The sequence below is a fragment of the Chrysemys picta genome, chromosome 11 (genome assembly GCF_011386835.1).
Source record: "Chrysemys picta bellii isolate R12L10 chromosome 11, ASM1138683v2, whole genome shotgun sequence".
Lineage (NCBI taxonomy): Eukaryota > Metazoa > Chordata > Testudines > Emydidae > Chrysemys > Chrysemys picta.
Genome location: NC_088801.1, coordinates 78,322,934 through 78,345,330, shown reverse-complemented (window position 1 = coordinate 78,345,330; position 22,397 = coordinate 78,322,934). Strand labels below are relative to the sequence as shown.

The following is a 22,397-nucleotide window of genomic DNA, read 5'->3' as shown; positions in this document are numbered from 1 at the left end:
TGCGTGGTGCTAAAGATAGAGCCGTGCAGTTTACCGGGAACTTTGGGGGGGGATTTGAACCCTGGACTCCCACATCCTGGTCGAGTGTTTTAAATGACCTAAGCACCTAATTCCAGGCGAGGGGCTCCCACGCAGACAAAGGTGTGTTTGATTTTTCCTTCCAAAGTGTTATAGGTTGCACTTGTCTCTGTTGAATTTCCTAGTGTTGATTTCAGATCAATTCTCCAGATTGCTGAGTAGAGGCAGTGACTGTGCATTCAGAGATATCCTGCGTATTTTAGAACAGGCCTGAAAAATCAGAAGTTTTTTTACTTCATGTAATCAATTCTTGTCCACTATTTCTACCCCAGTGTGCATATGTCTGGCCTAATGATTGTTGTGAGGGACAGTGTGATGACTGTCAGGGTGGGGGAGTTAAGGTGGTAGTGAGAGAAGAGCGCAAACCCAGGTTCTATTCCTTGCTCTGGTAAACTTTTTCTGTGGACTTTAAGCAAATCCTTATTCACTCTGTGCCTCACTGTCCTCATCTGTATAAAAAAGGGGATAACAGCCCTTCTCTGCCTCATACAGGTGTTGGGAAGGAAGTGCTCAGATACTATGAGGACAGAGGCTTTCTACCTACCTTGGATAGTCAGCAGTGCAGCCCTTTCCACATCAGCAAACATCTCACATTGGCGTTGTCCCCGGCTCTTACCATTTTAGCCCAATTCTTTCCATTCTTTTCTAACAGCCCCAGCTCTCAGCGTGCTGTGCTTGGATGAGAAGAGCAGTTTTCACTAAAAAATAATCTAGTCTAGCAGAAAATCTTGAGAATGAAACCAGAGTGACACCCAAAAGCTAAAAAACAAAACTAAAATGTCAGTCGAATAAAGGAAAATGTAGGTTTTGTTTGTTTTCATAGAATATCAGGGTTGGAAGGGACCTCAAGAGGTCGTCTAGTCCACCCCCCTGCTCAAAGCAGGGCCAATCCCCAGACAGATTTTTGCCCCAGATCCCTAAATGGCCCTCTCAAGGATTGAACTCACAATCCTGGGTTTAGCCGGCCCATGCTCAAACCACTGAGATTTATGTTTTAAATCTCATAAATCTGAAGCTTGGGGAACAATTTCAACATTTTCGCTTCAGCCATAAGGGCTAGAAACTTCCTTATTTTAGAAACTGACAGGCAAGAGTCTCAGGTAGTCACATGCTTCCAGGAGCTGGGGGTTAAAGCAACCCTAAATAGCCTAGACTCGTGATAAAATCATGAGAGTTGGTGACACCGGGCCCCTTGACACTGAATCCCAGCAGCCTTGGTGTAAATGGCAAACAGGCCTTTTGAACACTGATTCCTGTTTTAACCAACTTTTTAGCTTGTGAATGTAAGAGTCAGAGAGGGCTGACTGCAGGACCAGAACCTTATTAGCGCATTTTCCACAAAAGCCTCCAGGGCTGGAATGTTGCCAGGGGGCTGGTTCCAGCTGAGCGAGCAGCAGGAGTCGGTGCCAGGAAGGGAAACGCCCAGTTATTATTGTAGGAGGGATCACTTCCACTGAGCTCAGGAAAGTGAAACTCACCCAGTTACACTGCCCAGAGGGAGCCATGGCTGCAGAGAGCCCCTTGGAAAGTCTCCAGAATGAAGCTGCTTGTCCCATCTGTCGGGAGCTTTTTAAAGACCCAGTGGTTATAGGCTGTGGGCACAGCTTCTGCCGAGTCTGCATCACCCAGTGCTGGGAAGGATCCAATACGAATTTCACCTGCCCCCAGTGCAGAGAAACAGTTCAGCAGAGAAACCTCAGGCCCAACAGGCAGCTGGCAACTGTCCTAGAAATAGCCAAAGGGCTGAGTTTCCAGGCAGCAAAGGGAGCAGGAAGGGAGAGGATGTGTGGGGAGCACCAGGAGCCTCTCAAGCTGTTCTGCGAGGAGGATCAAACTCCCATCTGCGTGGTGTGTGACAGATCCCGGGCTCACCGAGCTCACACAGTCATTCCCATAGAGGAGGCTGCACAGGTGTGCAAGGTAGGGAATCACTGTCCTATCTGATTCATTCTAACTGAATGTTAATTACAGGTTAACTTTGTCAATAACTCACCCATCGGGACACCCTTAATTTCTCCCTCCTACAGCTGTGGATGTAACTGCATCATTAGGCTCTGTAAAGCCTTCACTGTATGAAAAATGATATGAAAAGATATGTACAGGGCAAGGTGGCTAATGAGGTGAAAATGAACACTTTAAAGATGAGCGATGTGGGAAACATTTCTCTAGGCAGCTGAAGCCATTTCAAATCTAGTTCCCACTAGTGAGATACGTCATCAGGGATCTTACAGCCCAACTGAAGCTGCTAAGTGATCAGTGAGGTTTAAATCACAAGAGCTGCAGGCTGAACTATCAGAGGGGTAGCTGTGTTAGTCTGAATCTGTAAAAAGCAACAGAGGGTCCTGTGGCACCTTTAAGGCTAACAGAAGTATTGGGAGCATAAGCTTTCGTGGGTAAGAACCACACTTCTTCAGATGCAAGTAATGGAAATCTCCAGAGGCAGGTATAAATCAGTATGGAGATAACAAGGTTAGTTCAATCAGGGAGAGTGAGGTGCTCTGCTAGCAGTTGAGGTGTGAACACCAAGGGAGGAGAAACTGCTTCTGTAGTTGGATAGCCATTCACAGTCTTTGTTTAATCCTGATCTGATGGTGTCAAATTTGCAAATGAACTGGAGCTCAGCAGTTTCTCTTTGGAGTCCGGTCCTGAAGTTTTTTTGCTGTAAGATGGCTACCTTTACATCTGCTATTGTGTGGCCAGGGAGGTTGAAGTGTTCTCCTACAGGTTTTTGTATATTGCCATTCCTGATATCTGACTTGTGTCCATTCATCCTCTTGCGTAGTGACTGTCCAGTTTGGCCAATGTACATAGCAGAGGGGCATTGCTGGCACATGATGGCATATATAACATTGGTGGACGTGCAGGTGAATGAGCCAGTGATGTTGTAGCTGATCTGGTTAGGTCCTGTGATGGTGTTGTTGGTGTAGATATGTGGGCAGAGTTGGCATCGAGGTTGGTTGCATGGGTTGGTTCCTGAGTTAGAGTTGTTATGGTGCGGTGCGTGGTTGCTGGTGAGAATATGCTTAAGGTTGGCGGGTTGTCTGTGGGCGAGGACTGGCCTGCCTCCCAAGATCTGTGAAAGTGAGAGATCATTGTTCAGGATGGGTTGTAGATCACTGATGATGCGTTGGAGAAGTTTAAGCTGAGGACTGTAGGTGATGGCCAGTGGTCGAGTTCTGTTGGTTTCTTTTTTGGGCCTGTCTTGTAGCAGGAGGCTTCTGGGTACACGTCTGGTTCTGTTGATTTGTTTCTTTATTTCCTTGTGTGGGTATCATAGTTTTGAGAATGCTTGGTGAAGATCTTGTAGGTGTTGGTCTCTGTCTGAGGGGTTGGAGCAGATGCGGTTGTACCTCAGCGCTTGGCTGTAGATGATGGATCGTGTGGTGTGACCGGGGTGGAAGCTGGACCTATACATAGAATGCTTCCGCCGACGTGCACAGGTAGAAATTGTGGAAAAACAACATCGCTTGCCTCATAACCTAAGTCGTGCAGAACTCAATGCCATCCACAGCCTCAGAAACCACCCTGACATTATCATCAAAGAGGCTGATAAAGGAGGTGCTGTTGTCATGATGAACAGATCTGACTACCAGAAGGAGGCTGCCAGACAACTCTCCAATACCAAATTCTACAGGCCACTTTCCTCAGATCCCACTGAGGAATACACTAGGAAACTGCACCATCTACTCAGGACACTCCCTACACTAACACAGGAACAAATCAACATACCCTTAGAGCCCCGACCGGGGTTATTCAATCTACTACCCAAGATCCACAAACCTGGAAATCCTGGACCCCCATCATCTCGGGCATTGGCACTCTCACTGAGGGACTGTCTGGATATGTGGACTCCCTACTCAGACCCTACGCCACCAGCACTCCCAGCTGTCTCCGTGACACCACTGATTTCCTGAGAAAACTACAATGCATTGGTGACCTCCCAGAAAACACCATCCTAGCCACCATGGATGTAGAGGCTCTCTACACAAACATCCCACACACAGATGGAATACAAGCTGTCAGGAACAGTATCCCTGATGATGACACAGCACAGCTTGGACCAATCTACACGGGAGGTCCACTTCCTAGACACCACAGTACAAATAAGCGATGGCCACGTTAACACCACCCTATACCGAAAATCCACCGACCGCTACGCCTACCTTCATGCCTCCAGCTTCCTCCCCGGACACACCACACGATACATCGTCTACAGCCAAGCACTGAGGTACAACCACATCTGCTCCAACCCCTCAGACAGAGACCAACACCTACAAGATCTTCACCAAGCACTCTCAAAACTATGATACCCACACAAGGAAATAAAGAAACAAATCAACAGAGCCAGACGTGTACCCAGAAGCCTCCCGCTACAAGACAGGCCCAAAAAAGAAACCAACAGAACTCGACCACTGGCCATCACCTACAGTCCTCAGCTTAAACTTCTCCAACGCATCATCAGTGATCTACAACCCATCCTGAACAATGATCCCTCACTTTCACAGACCTTGGGAGGCAGGCCAGTCCTCGCCCACAGACAACCCGCCAACCTTAAGCATATTCTCACCAGCAACCACGCACCGCACCATAACAACTCTAACTCAGGAACCAACCCATGCAACAAACCTTGATGCCAACTCTGTCCACATATCTACACCAACAACACCATCACAGGACCTAACCAGATCAGCTACAACATCACCGGTTCATTCACCTGCATGTCCACCAATGTTATATATGCCGGGGGGAGGGATAGCTCAGTGGTTTGAGCATTGGCCTGCTAAACCCAGGGTTGTGAGTTCAATCCTTGAGGGGGCCACTTAGGGATCTGGGGCAAAAATCAGTACTTGGTCCTGCTAGTGAAGGCAGGGGGCTGGACTCGATGACCTTTCAAGGTCCCTTCCAGTTCTAGGAGATGGGATATCTCCATAAATTTAAATGCCATCATATGCCAGCAATGCCCCTCTGCTATGTACATTGGCCAAACTGGACAGTCACTACGCAAGAGGATAAATGGACACAAGTCAGATATCAGGAATGGCAATATACAAAAACCTGTAGGAGAACACTTCAACCTCCCCTGGCCACACAATAGCAGATGTAAAGGTAGCCATCTTACAGCAAAAAAACTTCAGGACCAGACTCCAAAGAGAAACTGCTGAGCTCCAGTTCATTTGCAAATTTGACACCATCAGATCAGGATTAAACAAAGACTGTGAATGGCTATCCAACTACAGAAACAGTTTCTCCTCCCTTGGTGTTCACACCTCAACTGCTAGCAGAGCACCTCACCCTCCCTGATTGAACTAACCTCGTTATCTCCACACTGATATATACCTGCCTCTGGAGATTTCCATTACTTGCATCTGAAGAAGTGAGGTTCTTACCCACGAAAGCTTATGCTCCCAATACTTCTGTTAGGCTGAACTATGTGAGAGTGCTGCCCTCAGGCTGGAGAAGGGGGAGTTGCGCGCTGTTGCTATTACTACATTTTTTTATTATTATCATTACTATAATTATTAATATTTGCATCCCAGTAACCACTACAAATCCCAGATGAGATCTGACCTGGATTCTGCAGGGCCCCCGCAAAACACAGAGACAATCCCTGTCCTGAGGAGTTTACAGTCTAAATCAGGAGTAGGCAACCTATGGCACGCGAGCTGATTTTCAGTGGCACTCACACTGTCCGGGTCCTGGCCACAGGTCCAGGAGGCTCTGCATTTTAATTTAATTTTAATGAAGCTTCTTAAACATTTTATAAACCTTATTTACTTTACATACAACAAAAGTTTCGTTATATATTATAAACTTATAGAAAGAGACCTTCTAAAAACGTTAAAATGTATGACTGGCACGCAGATCTTTAAATGAGAGTGAATAAATGAAGACTCGGCACACCACTCCTGAAAGGTTGCCAACCCCTGGTCTAAATAGACAAGAGACACAAAGGTTGGGAGGGGAAAATTGAACCGTAGAGAGGGGCTTTGACGTGCCCAGGAAATGAGAGGCTGGGAACAGAAACTGGTTCTTCTAAGGCCTAGGCCAAAGCTCCAACCACTGGGCCATGTTGCCTCCCCGACAGTACCTGCTCGTGATGAAGTGTGGCCATTTCAAGGCCGAGGTTTCCCACTGGGATTCTGAATTCCCATATTGCTCCATGAGGGGTAATACTCAGAGGCCGACCAGCAGTAGGGGAGGTCACTGAGCCAAACGCTGTGCGGACCCCCAGCACCTTGAATCCAAACACAGAAGGGGCGGGCCCCAGACAGCGCAGATACCATTGGGATCAGACTGGGTTGCAGTCTGAATGGTGTTATTGTGTATGTGGCCAAGCACCAGCCAAAGGTGTTAGCGAAAACTTGTCAAGTGTAGGTTTATTGATTCACCACCATGTGACTCCAGTTTCCTGCTGGTTTTACTCAATGGAGAAAGAGGACAAATGAGTCTAAACTGTCTGAATATAAAACAGTCCTAGTCTCTGTTAATGAGGTTTGATTTCCTTGTGGTTCCTGATGTCATGGACCCTGTAGAGCTGACAGTCACCTACAGAGTCTTGGGTTGCGATGGAAGAAACCCCTCTCCACATACACACTCTGAACCCTCAAAATAAACTCACTCAAATCATTTCTGTTTCTCCAGGAAAAGATTCAGGCCCATTTATCGACTCTGCGGGAAGAGAGAGAAAAGCTGCTGGGATTTCAAGTGACTGGAGAGGGGAAAACCCAGGAATATCTGGTAGGTGCCCAGTGTTATTAACCTGCAGAGACTTGCAGTGGGAGGTGTTGTGAAACAGATTCCTCTGTGGCCTTGGAGAAAGTGGACTTGTGTGTGTTTCTCCATGACCAGGGATTGCTAGGTTAGCTTCATGTTTGCACACACATACACTGGCCCTGCGAAATCCTCTGGCTGGATCAGGACAACATCATATTCTGCAGAATCTAAACTTCCATTCCAGTTCATTTCTAGCCCTTGCAGCTTTCACAAAACTCCTCCCAAGGTGAATTGACCTATATCTCGGGCTGCACTATCTGCCTGAGTCTGTAGGCATTTCTTGCCTTGTTTAATTGTTCGATTCTTTTTTTCTCCCTTGGCATCTCTGTCAATGTAGTGCTGAGTCCTGCCTCCTCTGCTCTGGGTCTGGATTAACATAGACCTCTGATAACACAGTGCCCTGCCCATGTTAGTCATAGAAACTTCCCATTGAAAGATATTCGGGCCGGTGAGAATTAGGGTGAACAGATGTCCTGATTTTATATGGACAGTCCTGATATTTGGGGCTTTGTCTTGTATAGGCTCCAATTACCCCCCACCCCCGTCCCAATTTTTCACACTTGCTATCTGGTCACCCTAGTGGGAATGTGTTAGGAAATTCTCTCCCTGTTAACCACGGGGTAAAGTCAAGTGTCAGACATCTTAGAGCTTGCAAAGAAATTGTGTCTCCTGCATACTTGGCACTCCATGAAAGGACCCTAGATTCTATGTCCCTGGCCTGCCATTTTTTTTAATAGATCCAGACACAAGCCGAGAGGCAGAAGATTATGTCTGAATTTCAGCAACTGCGGCAGTTCCTGGAGGAACAAGAGCGACTCCTGCTGGCCCAGCTGGAGAAGCTGGACAGAAAGGTTGTAAAGATACAGAATGACAATGCCAGCAAACTCTCTGAGGAGATTTCCCGTCTCAGTGAGCTGATCAGTGAGCTGGAGGGGAAGTATCAGAAGCCAGCGAGTGAATTCCTGCAGGTGAGACTGAGTTAGAAACATCCCAGATCCCATCACAGGGACAGGACAGCTCCTGAATCATGGGCACTGGGGTCCAGCAGTTGGAGATCTCAGTGTCACTCATAGATATAAAGGTGACATTGAGTCAGCAGACCCATGACCTGGGCCCCGGGCCAAGCTGCTTTTCCTCATATTTGCAAAATCCCTTTCCTGGGATCCCCAGTGGGAGGCATCATGGCAAGTGAGACTAAGGTGGTTTTTCTGTCTCTTTCCTCTCTAGGACTTCAGAAGCACCTTGAGCAGGTATGTGGCTCTTTCTCACTCCCCCTGTACTTCACGATGCTGTGAAAGAGCTTGGAGAGAACATTAACAGCACATCTCCACGGGGCTCTACAGCAAAATGTATGGGGCAGGGTCACTTTTTGGATACAAATTTCTCTGATCAACTTAATCCTGAGGGTCTCAGCCTTTTATAGAAGACTCTGGAATATCTATTCAGTGGGAAAGACTGACCTAAAGTACTTCCTGGAGATGTGACACGCTGGGGGACTGGCTGCCTCAGGGTTCTGGAGATGCAACCAGCGCCCCAAGCGCGTGCCTGGGGCGGCAAGCCGCGGGGGGCGCCCTGCCTGTCGCTGTGAAGGCGGCAGTCAGGCTGCCTTCAGCGGCATGCCTGTGGGAGGTCCACCGGTCCTGCGGCGTCGGCGGCAATTCGGCGGTCGGGACGCCGAAGGCACGGGACCGGCGGACCTCCCGCAGGCATGCCGCTGAAGGCTGCCTGACTGCTGTGCTTGGGGCGGCAAAAACCATAGAGCTGCCCCTGGATGCAATACGGGCCTTTCATCCCTGGCGTACTGGTAATAATCAAACCCTGCTCAGCAGGGATCACGAGTCTTTTCCACTGGAAGTCTGTTTAGAGACCTGTGTGGAATGAGCTGGTTTGGGTGCAGCCGAGGTCTCAGTTTACTACCTGAAAGAAAGATCTCATAGCATGATGCACACAAGAAACATGGAGCAGACCAGTGTTGGTACATGGAGGCCAAGGAGAGAATTCGCCCTGGAAACTCGACTCCTCTTTTATCCTCAGATCTGCTCTGTCTAGGCCAGAGTGGAAGAACATGAATTGGGCTTTTGGGGGATGGTGGCACGGCCATGGTCTGTGCCACAGGCCCTATAGAGCAGCGACTTCCTCTATCCAGGAATGATGGCGAGTTAGTGACTGGAATGTAACAATGAAATTCTCTCTCCCCAGGTGTGAGGCGAGGAAATTCCAGCAGCCAGTGGAGATTTCTCCGGAGCTAGAGAAGAGACTCAGTGATTTCTCCCAAGAAAATATTGTTTTAATGGAGACACTGAGGGAATTCAAAGGTAGTGAGAGTTGGGCTCTGGGAGGGAAATCATGGTGTGTCTCTGAGACTGTGGGAGGAGTTGGACTCTGGCCAATTGGTTAATAATTAGGTTATGTATCTATTTAATAAAAAATGGAAAGTCGTCAAATTGAGCAGATGTAGCAGGGCCCCAGGATGTCTCACGCTGATTCATTTAGAGAGCTTTGGCAAAATCATTCAGGTAAAAATATAGGAAAATTTGGGGTACCTCAGTTTCTCTCTCCCAACTACACAACTCGAGCACAGGGCTCGAGAGCAGTTTAGAACCCAACGTTTCAGGCCACTTTTGAAATGTGGACCCAGCCCATCACTGTGCTCTGGCCCCCTACGGCAGCTGGTGTGGGCCAAAAGGGAAGGCGTAAATCCTGGTGAGTCCCTCCAGAACAGGAGCCTCTTGTGTGTAATCCACAGCAGCTGGGAGCTGCAGGGGGCTGTGCCCGTGGACACTCAATGTAAACAAACTCTCTCGCAGCCCGCCCGCCAGTTAACCCGACGGGCTGTGTGCCAAAGGCTGCTGACCCCTGAAACGGAAGGTTTCAGATTAGTTATTATTAAAGAGATGGGTGTGTCTCTGTTTCTCTCTCATTATTAAGACATAATTATGTCAGATAAGAATGGGGATGTTATAAATATGACAGCATGAAATCTCACCTCTTTTATCCTTTCCATCTCCAGACACTCTGCTATCTGAACCGGAGACAGGCGCACACAGACAGGGTAAGATTGCAGGTGCAGGTTATCTTTAAAAAAGAAGAAAATTCCCATGAAAACATTTCCATTAATTTGAAGCTAAAGTTTCCAGCCAAACCAACCAAACATTAACTGCTAAGGAAATCCCAAGCTAAAGTCACACAAACAGTCCTTACACCAACCTTAGTGCTCAGTTCATGCCCACACCGGTGAATAGAAACAGATACTGACCAACATCCAAACACCCTTAACTCTGACCCTGGGGTTTTCATAGATATTCATAGGCCTTTTCAATATTAAATTAAGAGGAATGTGGAGAAAGCACTCTCCCCTTAGGACAGATACACCCCTCTCCTTTACCCTGGCAGAGGGGGTCTCCCCCATAGCTCTTCTCCAACATCCAACCTTTGCTTAGGTCAGGGCTGGGCTCTCCCACTGGAGCGACTCACTGCTTCATGGATTGTGCTCTGAAATTCAGATAAAAAGAGGGAAATCTCTAGGCTCATACAGAGCAGGTGAGAGATTTCAGGAGAGGTTAACTTTCACTTCAGAGAAAAAAATGCATGAAAACACTTTTATAAATGAGTAGCTAAAGACACAAACCAAACCAAACCAACACCCAATGTGACACTCCCCCACCCCCAAGAAATAAAAATACAAACTTGAAATGTGGTGGCGATCCCGCGCTGAAGTCACACAAACAATCCTGCCACCAGCCTTTGCACTGAGTCCATGACCAGACACACTCGCCCCGAGCGCCACTCAAATGCCCTGGTGTTTCCATACCCGTCCATGTGCCCCTCTGCTTTTCCCTGAGCAAGGGACTCTCTCCCATGGCTCTTCACCAGCATCCCTCCTTTCTCTTCTGCTGGGCAGGCTGAGCTCCCCAGTTCTTCCTCCGCTAGAGATGCAGTGTTCCTCTGACGCTGCCACCTCCTCCCTTCTCTCTTCCCAAGGCCACCCCCCATTGACCACTCTCTGGGCTGGAGTGGTTCTGCCCCAATGCCCTGTCCCCTCCTCTTCTCCCAGGCCAGGGACAGGAGGCTGGGCTCAGTGAACTGCTTCCCCCGGGTTCATATCTGGTGCCTCCCCCCTCTCACGCCCCTCTGCGCAACGTCAGGTTCCTCCTCTCTAACCCTCCGGGGAGCCGCTCCAGCAGGAAGGGGGAGAGAGGCAGTTTCTGCAGCCCCCACAGCAGGTCCCAGCAGCCGGGGGAGGAGCTGCCAGGGCACTCGGGGCAGAGAAGCCGCTCCCCAGGCTGGCGCTGTAAATCAGAGACCAGGTGCTCTCATCTCTGGGACCCTTTTCCCCTCCAGACTCTTTGCCATCTGAGCTACGCCAGCTGGGGAGCAGGGACCTGCAGCCTCTGTAACTGAATGCGAACGTGCAACAGGGGGTCCCATTACCCAGGCTGAGAGCTGCAGTGACGTCTCTGCTCAGTGTCAGGTGCCCAGGACAGAGGCAGCGCCCTGGGATCCAGGCCTGTCCCAGGCAGACCAGGGCTGCTGGGGAGTGTGAGAAATGCCCCCAGCCCCCCCGCCCCCCCGGGCCGAGCTCTGCCCCTAACGCTCTGATTCTCTCTCCCCAGTGACGGTGACTCTGGATCCAGACACGGCTCATCCCCAGCTCGTCGTGTCTGAGGATCAGAAAAGTGTGAGCTGGGGACACACCCCGCGGTACCTGCCCGATGATCCTGAGCGATTTGACACTGAGCTCTGTGTGCTGGGCTGTGAGGGATTCACCTCGGGGAGACATTGCTGGGAGGTGGAGGTGGGGGATGGGAAACGCTGGGCTGTGGGGGTGGCCAGAGAGTCTGTGAGGAGGAAAGGCTGGATCAGTCATAACCCTGAGGGGGGGATCTGGGCTGTGCAGCTGTGGGGGCGTCAGTTCCAGGCTCTCACCTTCCCTGAGACCCCCCTGCCCCTGAGCCGGGTCCCCAGAAGGATCCGGATTTCTCTGGACTGTGAATGGGGGCAGGTGGCTTTTTTTGATGCTGATAACGAGGCCCCGATCTTCACTTTCCCGCCAGCCTCTTTCACCGGGCAGCGAATCCGTCCCTGGTTCTGGGTCTGGACAGGATCCCGGCTCAGACAGTGTTGCTGAGACATGGGGGGGATATCGCCCTGGAGACCCTGAACTCAACCTCTCTAGTCTCACACCCCCTTGTCTTTGTGACATTGAAAGTTTCCTGTCTTCCTTCAGGCTTTCTGCCATGCAACCGCTATGACCCTGGAGGCCCTGATAGGTGTCTGACCTGTCAGAGTGTGGAAAACAGGGGGTGGCTTCTCCACCTCCTCCAGTCTCATCGACCCCAGGCTTTTGCCGCCTGTGTGTCACTGTCCTCTATGGCACAGGAGGACTCTGGGAATTGTGGCGCAGACACTGCTACTGAGACATGGTGAGAATAGTCCAATGGGCATGAAAAAATGGGTGTCTCTAATCACAGTCATCCTAGTCTCTAGGATACTGGAGGTGTCTCATTTACCTAGCCTCTGGCCCATCTTTATGACCTTGGAGGACACCTGTCTACCCAACCCCAATATCTAATCTCTATGACGCTCCCCCCCCCCCGCCCTCCCTGCAGCCCCAGGGATGGGAAGGGGTGTGTGTGAATAACTCCTGGAGTTGCAGGAGGAGCATAGGGGCCCTGAGGGGCACATGTGGGGGCTGCAGGATGAGAACTGTTGGAGGGTCAGGGACAGAAGTGATGTGGGGGTTGGGGCTGTAACTACTAGGGGGACTGGGGGACAGGCAGATGTGGGGGTGACAAGGACACCAAATTAATTATGATTTGGGAGGTTTGGGGAGAAGGTGAATACTCTGCCCCAGCAGGGAGCCTGGGAGATAGAGACCCAGTCCCAGGAACTGTCAAGTGTGCCCTCCAGGCCCCAGGGGACAGGATGCTGTGGTGGGGGGAGGGACATGGGAGGAGATGTCATTTGGATGAAGGTGAGCTGGCTGCAGGGAGGGGAGAGGCAGTTACAGAGCAGGTTTAATCAGAAGGGAGAGAAGAAATCAAAGGGGAGGGGCAAATTAAGTAAAACAAAAATAAATAGAGAAACCTGGGGCAAGGCGAGAGGGGTAGGGAACTAATGTGAAAAGAATGAAAGAAAACAATCCTGAAACTGGAGAAGCTTGGGGCAAAGGGAGAGGAAGGGATAAGATCAGGGAGAGAACTGGGAACCTGAGTTGGAATGATCTGTGATAGGGAATAAAAGAGATTTAGGGGCAGACAGAGAAATAAATGGATGGAAAACAAGCGTTAGCTAAAATGATGTGCAAAACTGGATGAAATAAAATAAAAGGGAGAAGGGAAGAAAACACGAGAGGGAGATCTATAAAATCTTTCTGAATGTATGACTGTAACTCATTAACGGGGTGAAAATAAGCAGAGGGACTTACTGGTACCCCGGGTCCCTCCTGGGCAAGGTGGGGGGGTGGCTCTGGCCATCGGAAGGGGCGGGACCTTGGGTGGAAGGGGCAGGGCTGGGGATCAGACTCCCCCAGCCAGCCCTTCATGGCCAGGCAGCCGATGCGGGGGAGCAAAAGCAGCAGTGCTTTAACATCGGCCGTGTGCGGGCCGGTACCGGCAGCCAGTTCTCACCGGTACACTATACCGGCCCGCACCAGCCCATTTTCACCTCTGCTCATTAATTCCTCCCCAGTGTTCATTTGCAATATTTCCACTTTAATGCCTTTCAGAACAATACTTCAAAATTTTGGGTGTTTTTACCACATGGTCTGGTTATGAAAGTTCCCTCCCAGTTCCCTTTAAGCCTGTCATTTACTTAATGTAAATAAAGCTTATAAAAATGTTTCCTTGTTGATTTCCCTTTCATTTTCCAGATGTGATTTTTGAAGATAGTCATGGAATCTTTTTTCTCCTGAACTGGTTGTGTCATCGAACACTAATGAGGATATGCATCTATGTCACTCTGGGATTGTCTACAATGCAATGTAAGCCCAGGGTTTTTGGATCTGGAGTCAGGTGGCCCAGGTTGGAGAACCCTGGGCTTGAGCATCTACACTGTTTCTTAACTTTACATTAAGATATTTCTAACGTAGGCTCAAATCTGGGGCTCTGGTGTCCACCCTGCAGCATGTATACCTGAGTCAAACCAACCTTATCCCAGATTCCGACCTGAAATGTGGCCGCTGTGGCCCTTTGACGATGTTGCAGTGTAGCAAAACTTTTCTGCCCACCCTGCACTGTGGGAAAGCCTCCATGATGTAGTAAGTGAAGGCCCTGATAAAGGCTCAGTATGAGGCCTGGGGCCTGAACTAAAGTAATGGTCAAGACTTTGCTAACATAAAGCAAAGTTAAGCTGTGAGCAAGAGGCAGGCCCTGCTCACAGAAGCTGGCAAGGAAAGGGCTGATGTTGCATAAATATATATCCACTTAGCATAGTTACAGTATAAACATGGTACCAAGACACACTATACCGGAACATTCCACAGATAACATGGAACAGGCCAACCCATCCCAATGACAGGGGCAAAAGGGTAAAATGATGGATAGAGTTGTTTTGATCGAACCAACAGGTAAAAGGTGCGAGGCGGCACCTTACCACGTAGGGAGGTTGCACCTTGCTACGTGAAGGGGTTGCACCTCAATACGTCAGGAGTGATGTGTAACTTGTTTGTACCTGTGTATAAAAATGTATCCCTGGGGTGGTGTCTTGGTCCAGCGGAGGGGGCAGTGGAAAGTCCCGCCACTGACTAAGCTGAGTCCATTGCCGAGCGGCACTTTCTAGCAGTATGCCCGGTAGACTAAGTAATCTACGGGGAACTGAAATTGTGTCAGGGTCGCAATAAACCTGGCCGAGGTGCCTTTGTACCTTACTAGACTCTGTGGTCATTGGGGGTTCTCGTCGGGTTTGCTGGGTCAGCTATCTGCGCAGAGCTGGGGCAGCACACAGAGGGAACACACGCACGCAGCCGAGTGATATCAACAGGAGAAAGCAGAAGCACCACCCCGGTAGCATCTGACAACACATGAAAGTTCAAATCTTAATATACATCAGACAATCCACACGAGAGAGACCCCATAAATGCTTGTATGATGGGAAAAGCTTCAGTTCCGGCTCATACCGTCCTAAACATTTTAGAATCCACATGGTACTGTATCTATGAATAGTTTCATTGACAATCAAACCTTGCTTCACATCAGACAACCCACACAAGAGAGAGAACCCATAAACACTTGGAATGCAAGAAAAGCTTCAATAACTTGCAGGAAAAGATTCAGTCTGAGCTCACACATTATTCCCCATCAGATAATTCACACAAGAAAGAGCTTGAAGGGGTACCTTCATTTGGTGCTCACATGGCATCAAGCATCAGCAAGTCCATACAGGGGAAGAGCCTCTCAGATGTCCTTAGCCTGGAAAATGCTTCAGTTGGAGCTAACACCACACTGAACATCAGAGACTCCTCCACACAGGAGAGAAATTCTCTCAGTGCCTTGACTAGGCAATATACAAGTTGTCAGTCTCAACACACACACAAGTTCAGGAATCATTTCCTTCTGGTTACAAGTTTCCACACTGTCAGTGAGCAACACAATCAAATTACCTTTCCCAGCAACACACTCGCAACAGGCAAAGCAACAGTCCCAGTCATTTGGTCTCTGGGATTTTGTTAGGACACTAACTGGATCCAACCTAGTTACAGTGTCACTCTCCCTAGCAGACAGAATTTAGAACCATTCCCTTTCTGGGTGTTAGTTGAATCCAGAACCAACTCTGAGACAACTGCACTACCCTCAACCATCACAGGCTGAAAGGCCCCTTCTGTCTGCTCCACAGACAAAGAAAAGCTGGAGAAACCTTCCCCTTTAACAGACACACAGCTTGGGGTCTCATTTCCCTTGTCCCAGCACACAGGGCTGTTCACAGACAACTGCTTGGAGACCGAGGTAGCTTCCTCCATAGGCTAGGGTTACCATTCGTCCGGATTCCCCTGGACATGTCCGGCTTTTTTCAGTTAAAAATAGCGTCCGGGGGGGATTTGTAAATGTCCGGATTTCCCCCCCCATACAGAGTGCGCGCAGCTGACAGGACAGCCGGCCGGATGGTGCCACTTGCCCCTCCTCCGCTTCCCCCTCCTCTCCCCTGCAGCTGAGATCATTGCCCTCCTCTCTCTCCCTCCTCCCCCCTGCATTCGCAGCCGGCCGGCTGTTCGCATCGGGCCTCCGGCAGTCTGGAGTGCCTCCCCCTGCCCAGCGCGCCGCTTCGCAGCACTCTGCGAGGGCAGGAACCGGGCTATGCGCTCCGCGGGGGAGCGCGGCAGCGTGTTGGGCTGCACGTGGAGCCCGACACGCTGTTCTGAGCGGCACGGTAAGGGGGCCAGGGGTCGGAGAAGGGGCAGGATGGTTCTGGAGGGGGCAGTCAAGAGACAGGGAGCAGGGGGAGGGTTGGATGGGTTGGGAGTTTGGGGGGGCATCTGGGGGTTGGGGGTGTAAGGTTTTGAGCAGTCAGGGTACAGGTACGGGGTAGGGTCCTAGGGGGGCAGTTAGGGTGGGGGGTCTCAGGAGGAAGCAGTTAGGGGACAAGGCACAGGGAGGCTTAGGTATGGGGTGGGGTTCTGGAGGGCAGTTAGGAGCAGGGGTCCCAGGAGGGATCCCAGGAGGGGGCAGTTGGGGGACAGGGAGCAGAGGGGTTTAGATGGGTCAGGAGTTCTGTGGGGGGCTGTCAGGGGGCAGGAGTGGGGAGAGGGATCGGAGCAGTCAGGGGACAGGGAGCAGAGGGGTTTAGATGGGTCAGGAGTTCTGGGGGGGCTGTCAGGGGGTGGGGAGTGGTTGGATGGGGAGTGGGAGTCCCTGGTGTCTGTCTGGGGGTGGGGGTGTGGATAAGGGTTGGGGCAGTCAGGGGACAGGTAGGGGATAGGATTCTAGGTGGCCAGTTAGGATGGGGGGGGTCTCAGGATGGGGCAGTCAGGGGACAAGGAGCAGGGAGGCTTAGGTAGGGGGTGGAGTCCTGGGGGGCAGTTAGGTAGGGTTACCATATGTCCGGTTTTTCCTGGACATGTCCGGCTTTTTGGTCCTCAAATCCCCGTCCGGGGGGAATTGCCAAAAAGCAGAACATGTCCAGGAAAATAGCTTTGCTGGCATCCCTGCCCCAGTCCCCTGCTTACCTTGTGGCTCCCGCAGGCTGCGAGCTGCAGGCGGATTCCCCCACGGCGGCTGCTGCTGCTCCCCCCAGACACCTCAGCTCTGTGTAGCTGAAGAGCCGAGCTGCCCGAGCGCTACCGGCTTCATGGTTTGCCGGGCAGTCCCCAGACCTCCAGACCCTGCGTCCCCGGCTGGGCGCTTCCCCTCCCGGGCTCCGGCTGCACTGGGGAAGTGCCCGGCCGGGGGCAGGGTCTGGGGGCTGCCTGGCAAACCGTGAAGCCGGTAGCGCTCGGGCAGCTGTTTCGCGGCTGAGAGGGAGGAGGGGGAATGTGGGGCACTCAGGGGAGGGGGCGGAGTTGGGGCGGGGACTTTGGGAAAGGGGCAGAGTTGGGGCGGGGAAGAGGCGGAGTTGGACCGGGGGCGGGGCCAGGGCCCCGTGAAGTGTCCTCTTTTTTTAATGAGGAAATATGGTAACCCTACCATAGGCAAGTCATTATCCCTGACAGACACAGGCACATTTCCTTCACTATCACAGTCCTCCACACAGGTAACAGGGAAGGTATAGGGACGCTCATCTTCCACTAACTTTGCCTTCCCCAACTGGTTAGACAAAGCCATCAGCTCACACGGCTGCCTAGGCTCATCAAAACTTTCCTTGTCTTCCTCTCCCTTGTCACAACACCCAGGGCTGGTTACAGACAAATACTGAGAGAGTGGAGTGTTGTGTATTTGGTTGTCATGGTAATAGAGTCTTGTTGTTGCTATGGCAACTGAGTTAGATTATTAGGGGATAGCCTAGCTGGTTTTTGGTTAGTTCAGTGTGTGGCAATAATTGGATGCCTTTAAGGTTTACAGCTCTCTGGTCTCCAGTGATTTCTTCCTAAACCTGCTGCCCCCAAGGATACAACACGTGGCAATGAGGATGGGATTCCTGTGCTGCCCCAGCACCAGAAGAAAGTAGAAGTCAAGGTACAACCCCCCCCCCCAAACAAAAAAAACTAAAACTCCTTTTTTGCTGCTGGAAGGGGGTGAGAACTGGCTTGTTTGCACTGATGGTGCAAACTGAAATTAAAACCATGGCTATGCTTACGGAGCCGCTGGAACCCTTTGAGGAGACTCTAGTGCAATGGCATGTGTATACCGAGCGTTTTGAGCTTTTTGTTATGGCAAATGACATGGCGGAAAAGAAGAAGGTGCCAATATTCTTAAGTGTTGTAGGGCCTAAGACCTACTCCCTGCCATGCAGCTTACTACACCCTGTTAAGCCTGAGACCAAATCTTACAGTGACATTGTGGAAATCCTGGGGTCCCATTTTCCCCCAAAACCACTGGTAATTGCTGAAAGATATAGGTTCCACAAAAGTGACCAAAAAGAGGATGAAACAGTTGTACAATTTGTAGCAACTTTGAGAAAGCTTGCAGAACACTGTGAATTTAAGGAGATGTTAAATGATGCCCTGCGTGACAGGTTAGTGTGTGGCCTGTACAGTGAAGCTGTATGGAAGCGCCTATTGACAGAGGCTCAGCTTACCTTACAGAAGGCCGTTGATATTGCAGTCTCCATGGAACTGGCTACAAAGGAGGCACAATCCATTGGTGCATCCCCTAGGGTGCATAAGGTGTCACAAGAACCTACCCACAAAACTGTGGGGAGTCAGGAATGTAACCGCTGTGGTAAGCCAGGTCACCAGGCATCAGAATGCTGGTGTAAGGACCGGGTGTGTCGACACTGTGGCAAAAAGGGACACATTGAGTGTGCCTGTAAACAAAAGAAAAAGAGGTCTGGTCTGGCCGACCAAAAGGGGAACCCTGCATACCCTAGGAGCAAACCCAGGATGACCAAGGTGACACCTCATCGCAAGAGGAAGTGCCGCTGCACATTTTGTCTTTGGCAGTGGGCTCACATGAATACTGGGGAACCCCGTTGTTGGATGGCAAACCTATACGCATGGAACTGGACACCGGTGCAGCTGTCTCACTGGTCTCCAAGACTGTGTATAAAGAAAAGCTACAGCATCTTCTGCTTAAGGCAACAAAAACTGTTCTGAAGACGTATACGGGAGAAGCTGTGCCCATGTTGGGCACTACTGATGTTAAGGTGGAGCTCAATGGACAGGCTGCTAAATTGCCACTGTTTATGGTGAGAGGTAATTACCCAGCCTTAATGGGTAGGTCTTGGCTTGGGAAGATCCGGCTGAACTGGGCAGAAGTGCACCAAGTGACTAAAGAAGAAACTGGTCTCACCACTGTACTAAGGAAACATACGGCTGTTTTTGGAGAGGATCTGGGAAGTATGAAGGGAATCACTGTGACACTGAACATTAAACCTGATAGTCCACCAAAATATCTGAAAGCCCAAACTGTGCCATATGCCATCAGGCTGAAGGTTGAAGTGGACCTGGAGTGCCTGATCATCAATGGAGTCCTAATACCAGTTACCCATAGCCCATGGGCCACTCCTATCGTTCCAATAGTGAAGAAAGATGGCTCCCTCCGGATTTGCGGTGATTTTAAAGTCATGTCAACCTGGTGTTGTGTGCAGAGCAATACCCGCTTCCCCACATCGATGACCTCTTTGTGGGCCTAGCTGGGGGACAAAAGTTCAGTAAGATTGATCTGAGTCAAGCGTATTTACAGATGCATGTCGATGAAAAGTCCCAAGAGCTGTTGACTATTGTGACTCATAAGGGGCTTTATCGATACTGTCGCCTACCCTTCGGAATAACGTCTGCTCCCGCCCTGTTCCAGAGGGCTATGGACCAGATCTTGTGTGGCTTGTCAGGAGTCCAGTGCTATCTGGACAACATCCTGGTCACTGGAAGGAATGAGGAGGATCACTTAAAGAATTTAGAGGCTACCCTACAAAGACTGGAAGAGTATGGCCTACAAGTCCGCAGAGACAAGTATGAATTCTTCCAGCCTCTGTTGAATATTTGGGACATATCATTGATGCTATGGGTCTTTGTAAGGCCCCTGAAAAAGTTAAGGCTAGGACTATTGAACTATTATGGAAAGTTCATCTCGCAGTTAGTCACACTGCTAAAACCACTCCACAGACTCCTTGGGCAGAACAAAGCCTGAAAGTGGACTGAAGCCTGTGATGTTGCATTTAACAAAGCTAAGGGTGCATTGCTAAATTCTGACGTTCTGACGCACTTTAATCCATCCTTACCCCTACAGTTGGCCTGCGATGCCACCCCTTATGGAGTGGGAGCAGTCATGTCACACATTATGCCTTCGGGAGAAGAAAGACCTATTGCTTTTGCTTCACGCAGTTTAAGCAAAGCAGAAACTAACTATGGCCAAATCGAACATGAGGCGTTGGGAATCGTTTTTGGAATTTGGAAGTTTCATTAGTACCTGTTCGGACGGAAGTTTACATTTCTCAAAGACCATCGACCTCTGATTTCAATTTTTGGAGCCCACATAGGCATTCCCCCATTAGCTGCTAGTTGTATGCAATGTTGGGCATTGTTACTTTCAGCGCACACATATGAAATCATATATTGGAAATCCACTCTGCACGGCAATGCGGATGGTCTCTCAAGGCTGCCTTTGCCAGTCAAATGTCAAGATATTGCCCAAAAGGAAATTTTTTACTTTGAACAGGTAGAGAACACACCCATCACTGCTACTCAGGTAAAGAAGGCAACTCATGTTGACCCAGTATTCTCCCAAGTTATGGACCTGGTGATATATGGAACATCTTGATGAACCTCTCTGGTCTCATCTGACCTTGTTACCTACATGTCCAGGAGGACGGAGTTATCAATCCAGTCTGGTTGTTTGTTGTGGGAGAGACGTGTCATTATCCCACCACCACTGAGATCACAGATGTTAGAAGAGCTACATTCCGGTCACTGTGGAATAGTGCGCATGAAGGAAATTGCACGAAGCTATTTTTGGTGGCCTGGATGGGACAGTGCTATTGAAGAGAAGGCAAGAGCTTGTATGTCATGTCAGGGTGTGAATAATGCACCCCAGTGGGCACCCCTACACCCATGGGACTGGCCTGAAAACCCGTGGCAACGTATTCACGTTGACTTCGCTGGTCCATTTGAAGGAAGCTTGTTTTTGGTAGTGGTAGACGCCCATTCTAAATGGCCAGAAGTCTCTGTAATGCAGTCCACTACTGCAGAGAGTACTATCCAAAAACTACGGGGACTCTTTAGTCATTTTGATCTGCCAGAACAACTTGTGAGCGACAATGGACCACAGTTCATCTCTCAGGAGTTTCGAAATTTTATGAAGGCAAATGGGATACACCACATTACTTCAGCGCCATATTATCCATCCACCAATGGATTAGGTGAATGGTTTGTGCAGACAGTGAAACAAGCTTTGAAATCAGCAAGGGAACAATTATCCATTCAAAAGCATCTGGACACCTTCTTGCTTTCCTACAGAAACACTCCTCATGCTACGATCAAGGCATCCCTGGCCTTTCTAATGATGGGACGACAGCTGCGTGCTTGCTTTGATCTGCTGAAACCTTCTGAACCCCGACAAATTGTGCAATTTCAGCAGCAAGATCAAGTCATCAGGCATGCACCCAGAGCAAAAGACCGAACCTTAAGCTCGGGACAGCCGGTTTTGGCTCGGAATTATACTTCGGAGCTAAATGGGTCCCTGCCACGATCATCGCTCAAACAGGACCTGTTTCCTACACTGTCCAGACTGCAGAGGACCTCACCTGGTGGCGACATGTAGATCAGCTGTTGCCAGGTCATACCAGTCCTCAGGACACATCTTCAGTTGAGTTGTCTGACTTCACCACTTCCGGCGAGACACCGAATCAAGAATCACCTGTTCCTGACTGTTCTCCTCCATTACTGCCTGTGGCAGAGATACAACCCTGGCTGGAACGAGCTGATACCACATTCTCACCCGTTCGCACTACAAAATCTGAGCCCATTGTCAGGCCTGCGCCCAAGGTACTTTCGGGTGAAACACCACCAGAAGTTCACCGTAATCCACTTAGAGACAGAAGACCTCCTCAATGGCTGGATCTTTAGCTAGGGCGAACCCACGGTTACAGGGCAAAATAATCCCCAGGGTTTAGCTGGGAACGGAGGCAGTCTATCCTCCTTCTCTAGTTTAATGTTTGCTTTATTTAAGGGATGTTCTCATTAAGGTGGTCGTGGTAATAGAATCTTGTTGTTGCTATGGCAACTGAGTTAGATGATTAGGGGCTAGGCCAGCCGGTTCTGGCTGGTTTTCGGTTAGTTCAGCGTGTGGCAATAAATGGCTGCTTTCCTGGTTTACAGCTCTCTGTGTCTCAAGTGATTTCTTTCTAAAACTGTTGCCCCCAAGGATACAACACACTTCAAACACCTACTGCAGGCCAACCGCAGACCAGCATGTGGGGTGTCTCCTGGCGTTCTGTGGCCAGCATCAGAATGTTGTAGG

At 50.0% G+C, this 22,397-nt stretch overlaps 1 protein-coding gene across 3 annotated transcripts; it reads left to right on the top strand.

Moving 5' to 3' along the window:
• The first annotated feature begins 1,507 nt into the window (after positions 1–1,507).
• On the top strand, positions 1,508–12,269 carry LOC101943454 (zinc finger protein RFP-like). 3 transcript variants are annotated; one of them, XM_065561229.1, is made up of 8 exons: positions 1,508–1,998; positions 6,721–6,816; positions 7,590–7,820; positions 8,080–8,102; positions 9,052–9,167; positions 9,863–9,904; positions 11,466–11,530; positions 12,080–12,269. In XM_065561229.1, the coding sequence occupies exons 1-8, from the start codon at positions 1,582–1,584 to the stop codon at positions 12,128–12,130; spliced, it is 1,041 nt and encodes a 346-aa protein (XP_065417301.1). In that variant the 5' UTR covers positions 1,508–1,581; the 3' UTR covers positions 12,131–12,269. The 3 variants fall into 3 exon arrangements, with proteins under 3 accessions (XP_065417301.1, XP_065417302.1, XP_042717738.2); XM_065561230.1 differs by having other exon boundaries at positions 11,466–11,553; positions 12,080–12,252; XM_042861804.2 differs by having other exon boundaries at positions 11,466–12,223.
• Positions 12,270–22,397: the final 10,128 nt, after the last annotated feature.

Excerpts from the sequence above, each read along its gene's own strand:
- LOC101943454 (XM_042861804.2), top strand. The coding sequence starts at position 1,582 with ATGGCTGCAGAGAGCCCCTTGGAAAGTCTCCAGAATGAAGCTGCTTGT. Across the intron at positions 1,999-6,720 it reads AGGCTGCACAGGTGTGCAAG|GAAAAGATTCAGGCCCATTT; the intron begins GTAGGGAATCAC and ends CTGTTTCTCCAG. Across the intron at positions 8,103-9,051 it reads TTCAGAAGCACCTTGAGCAG|GTGTGAGGCGAGGAAATTCC; the intron begins GTATGTGGCTCT and ends CTCTCTCCCCAG.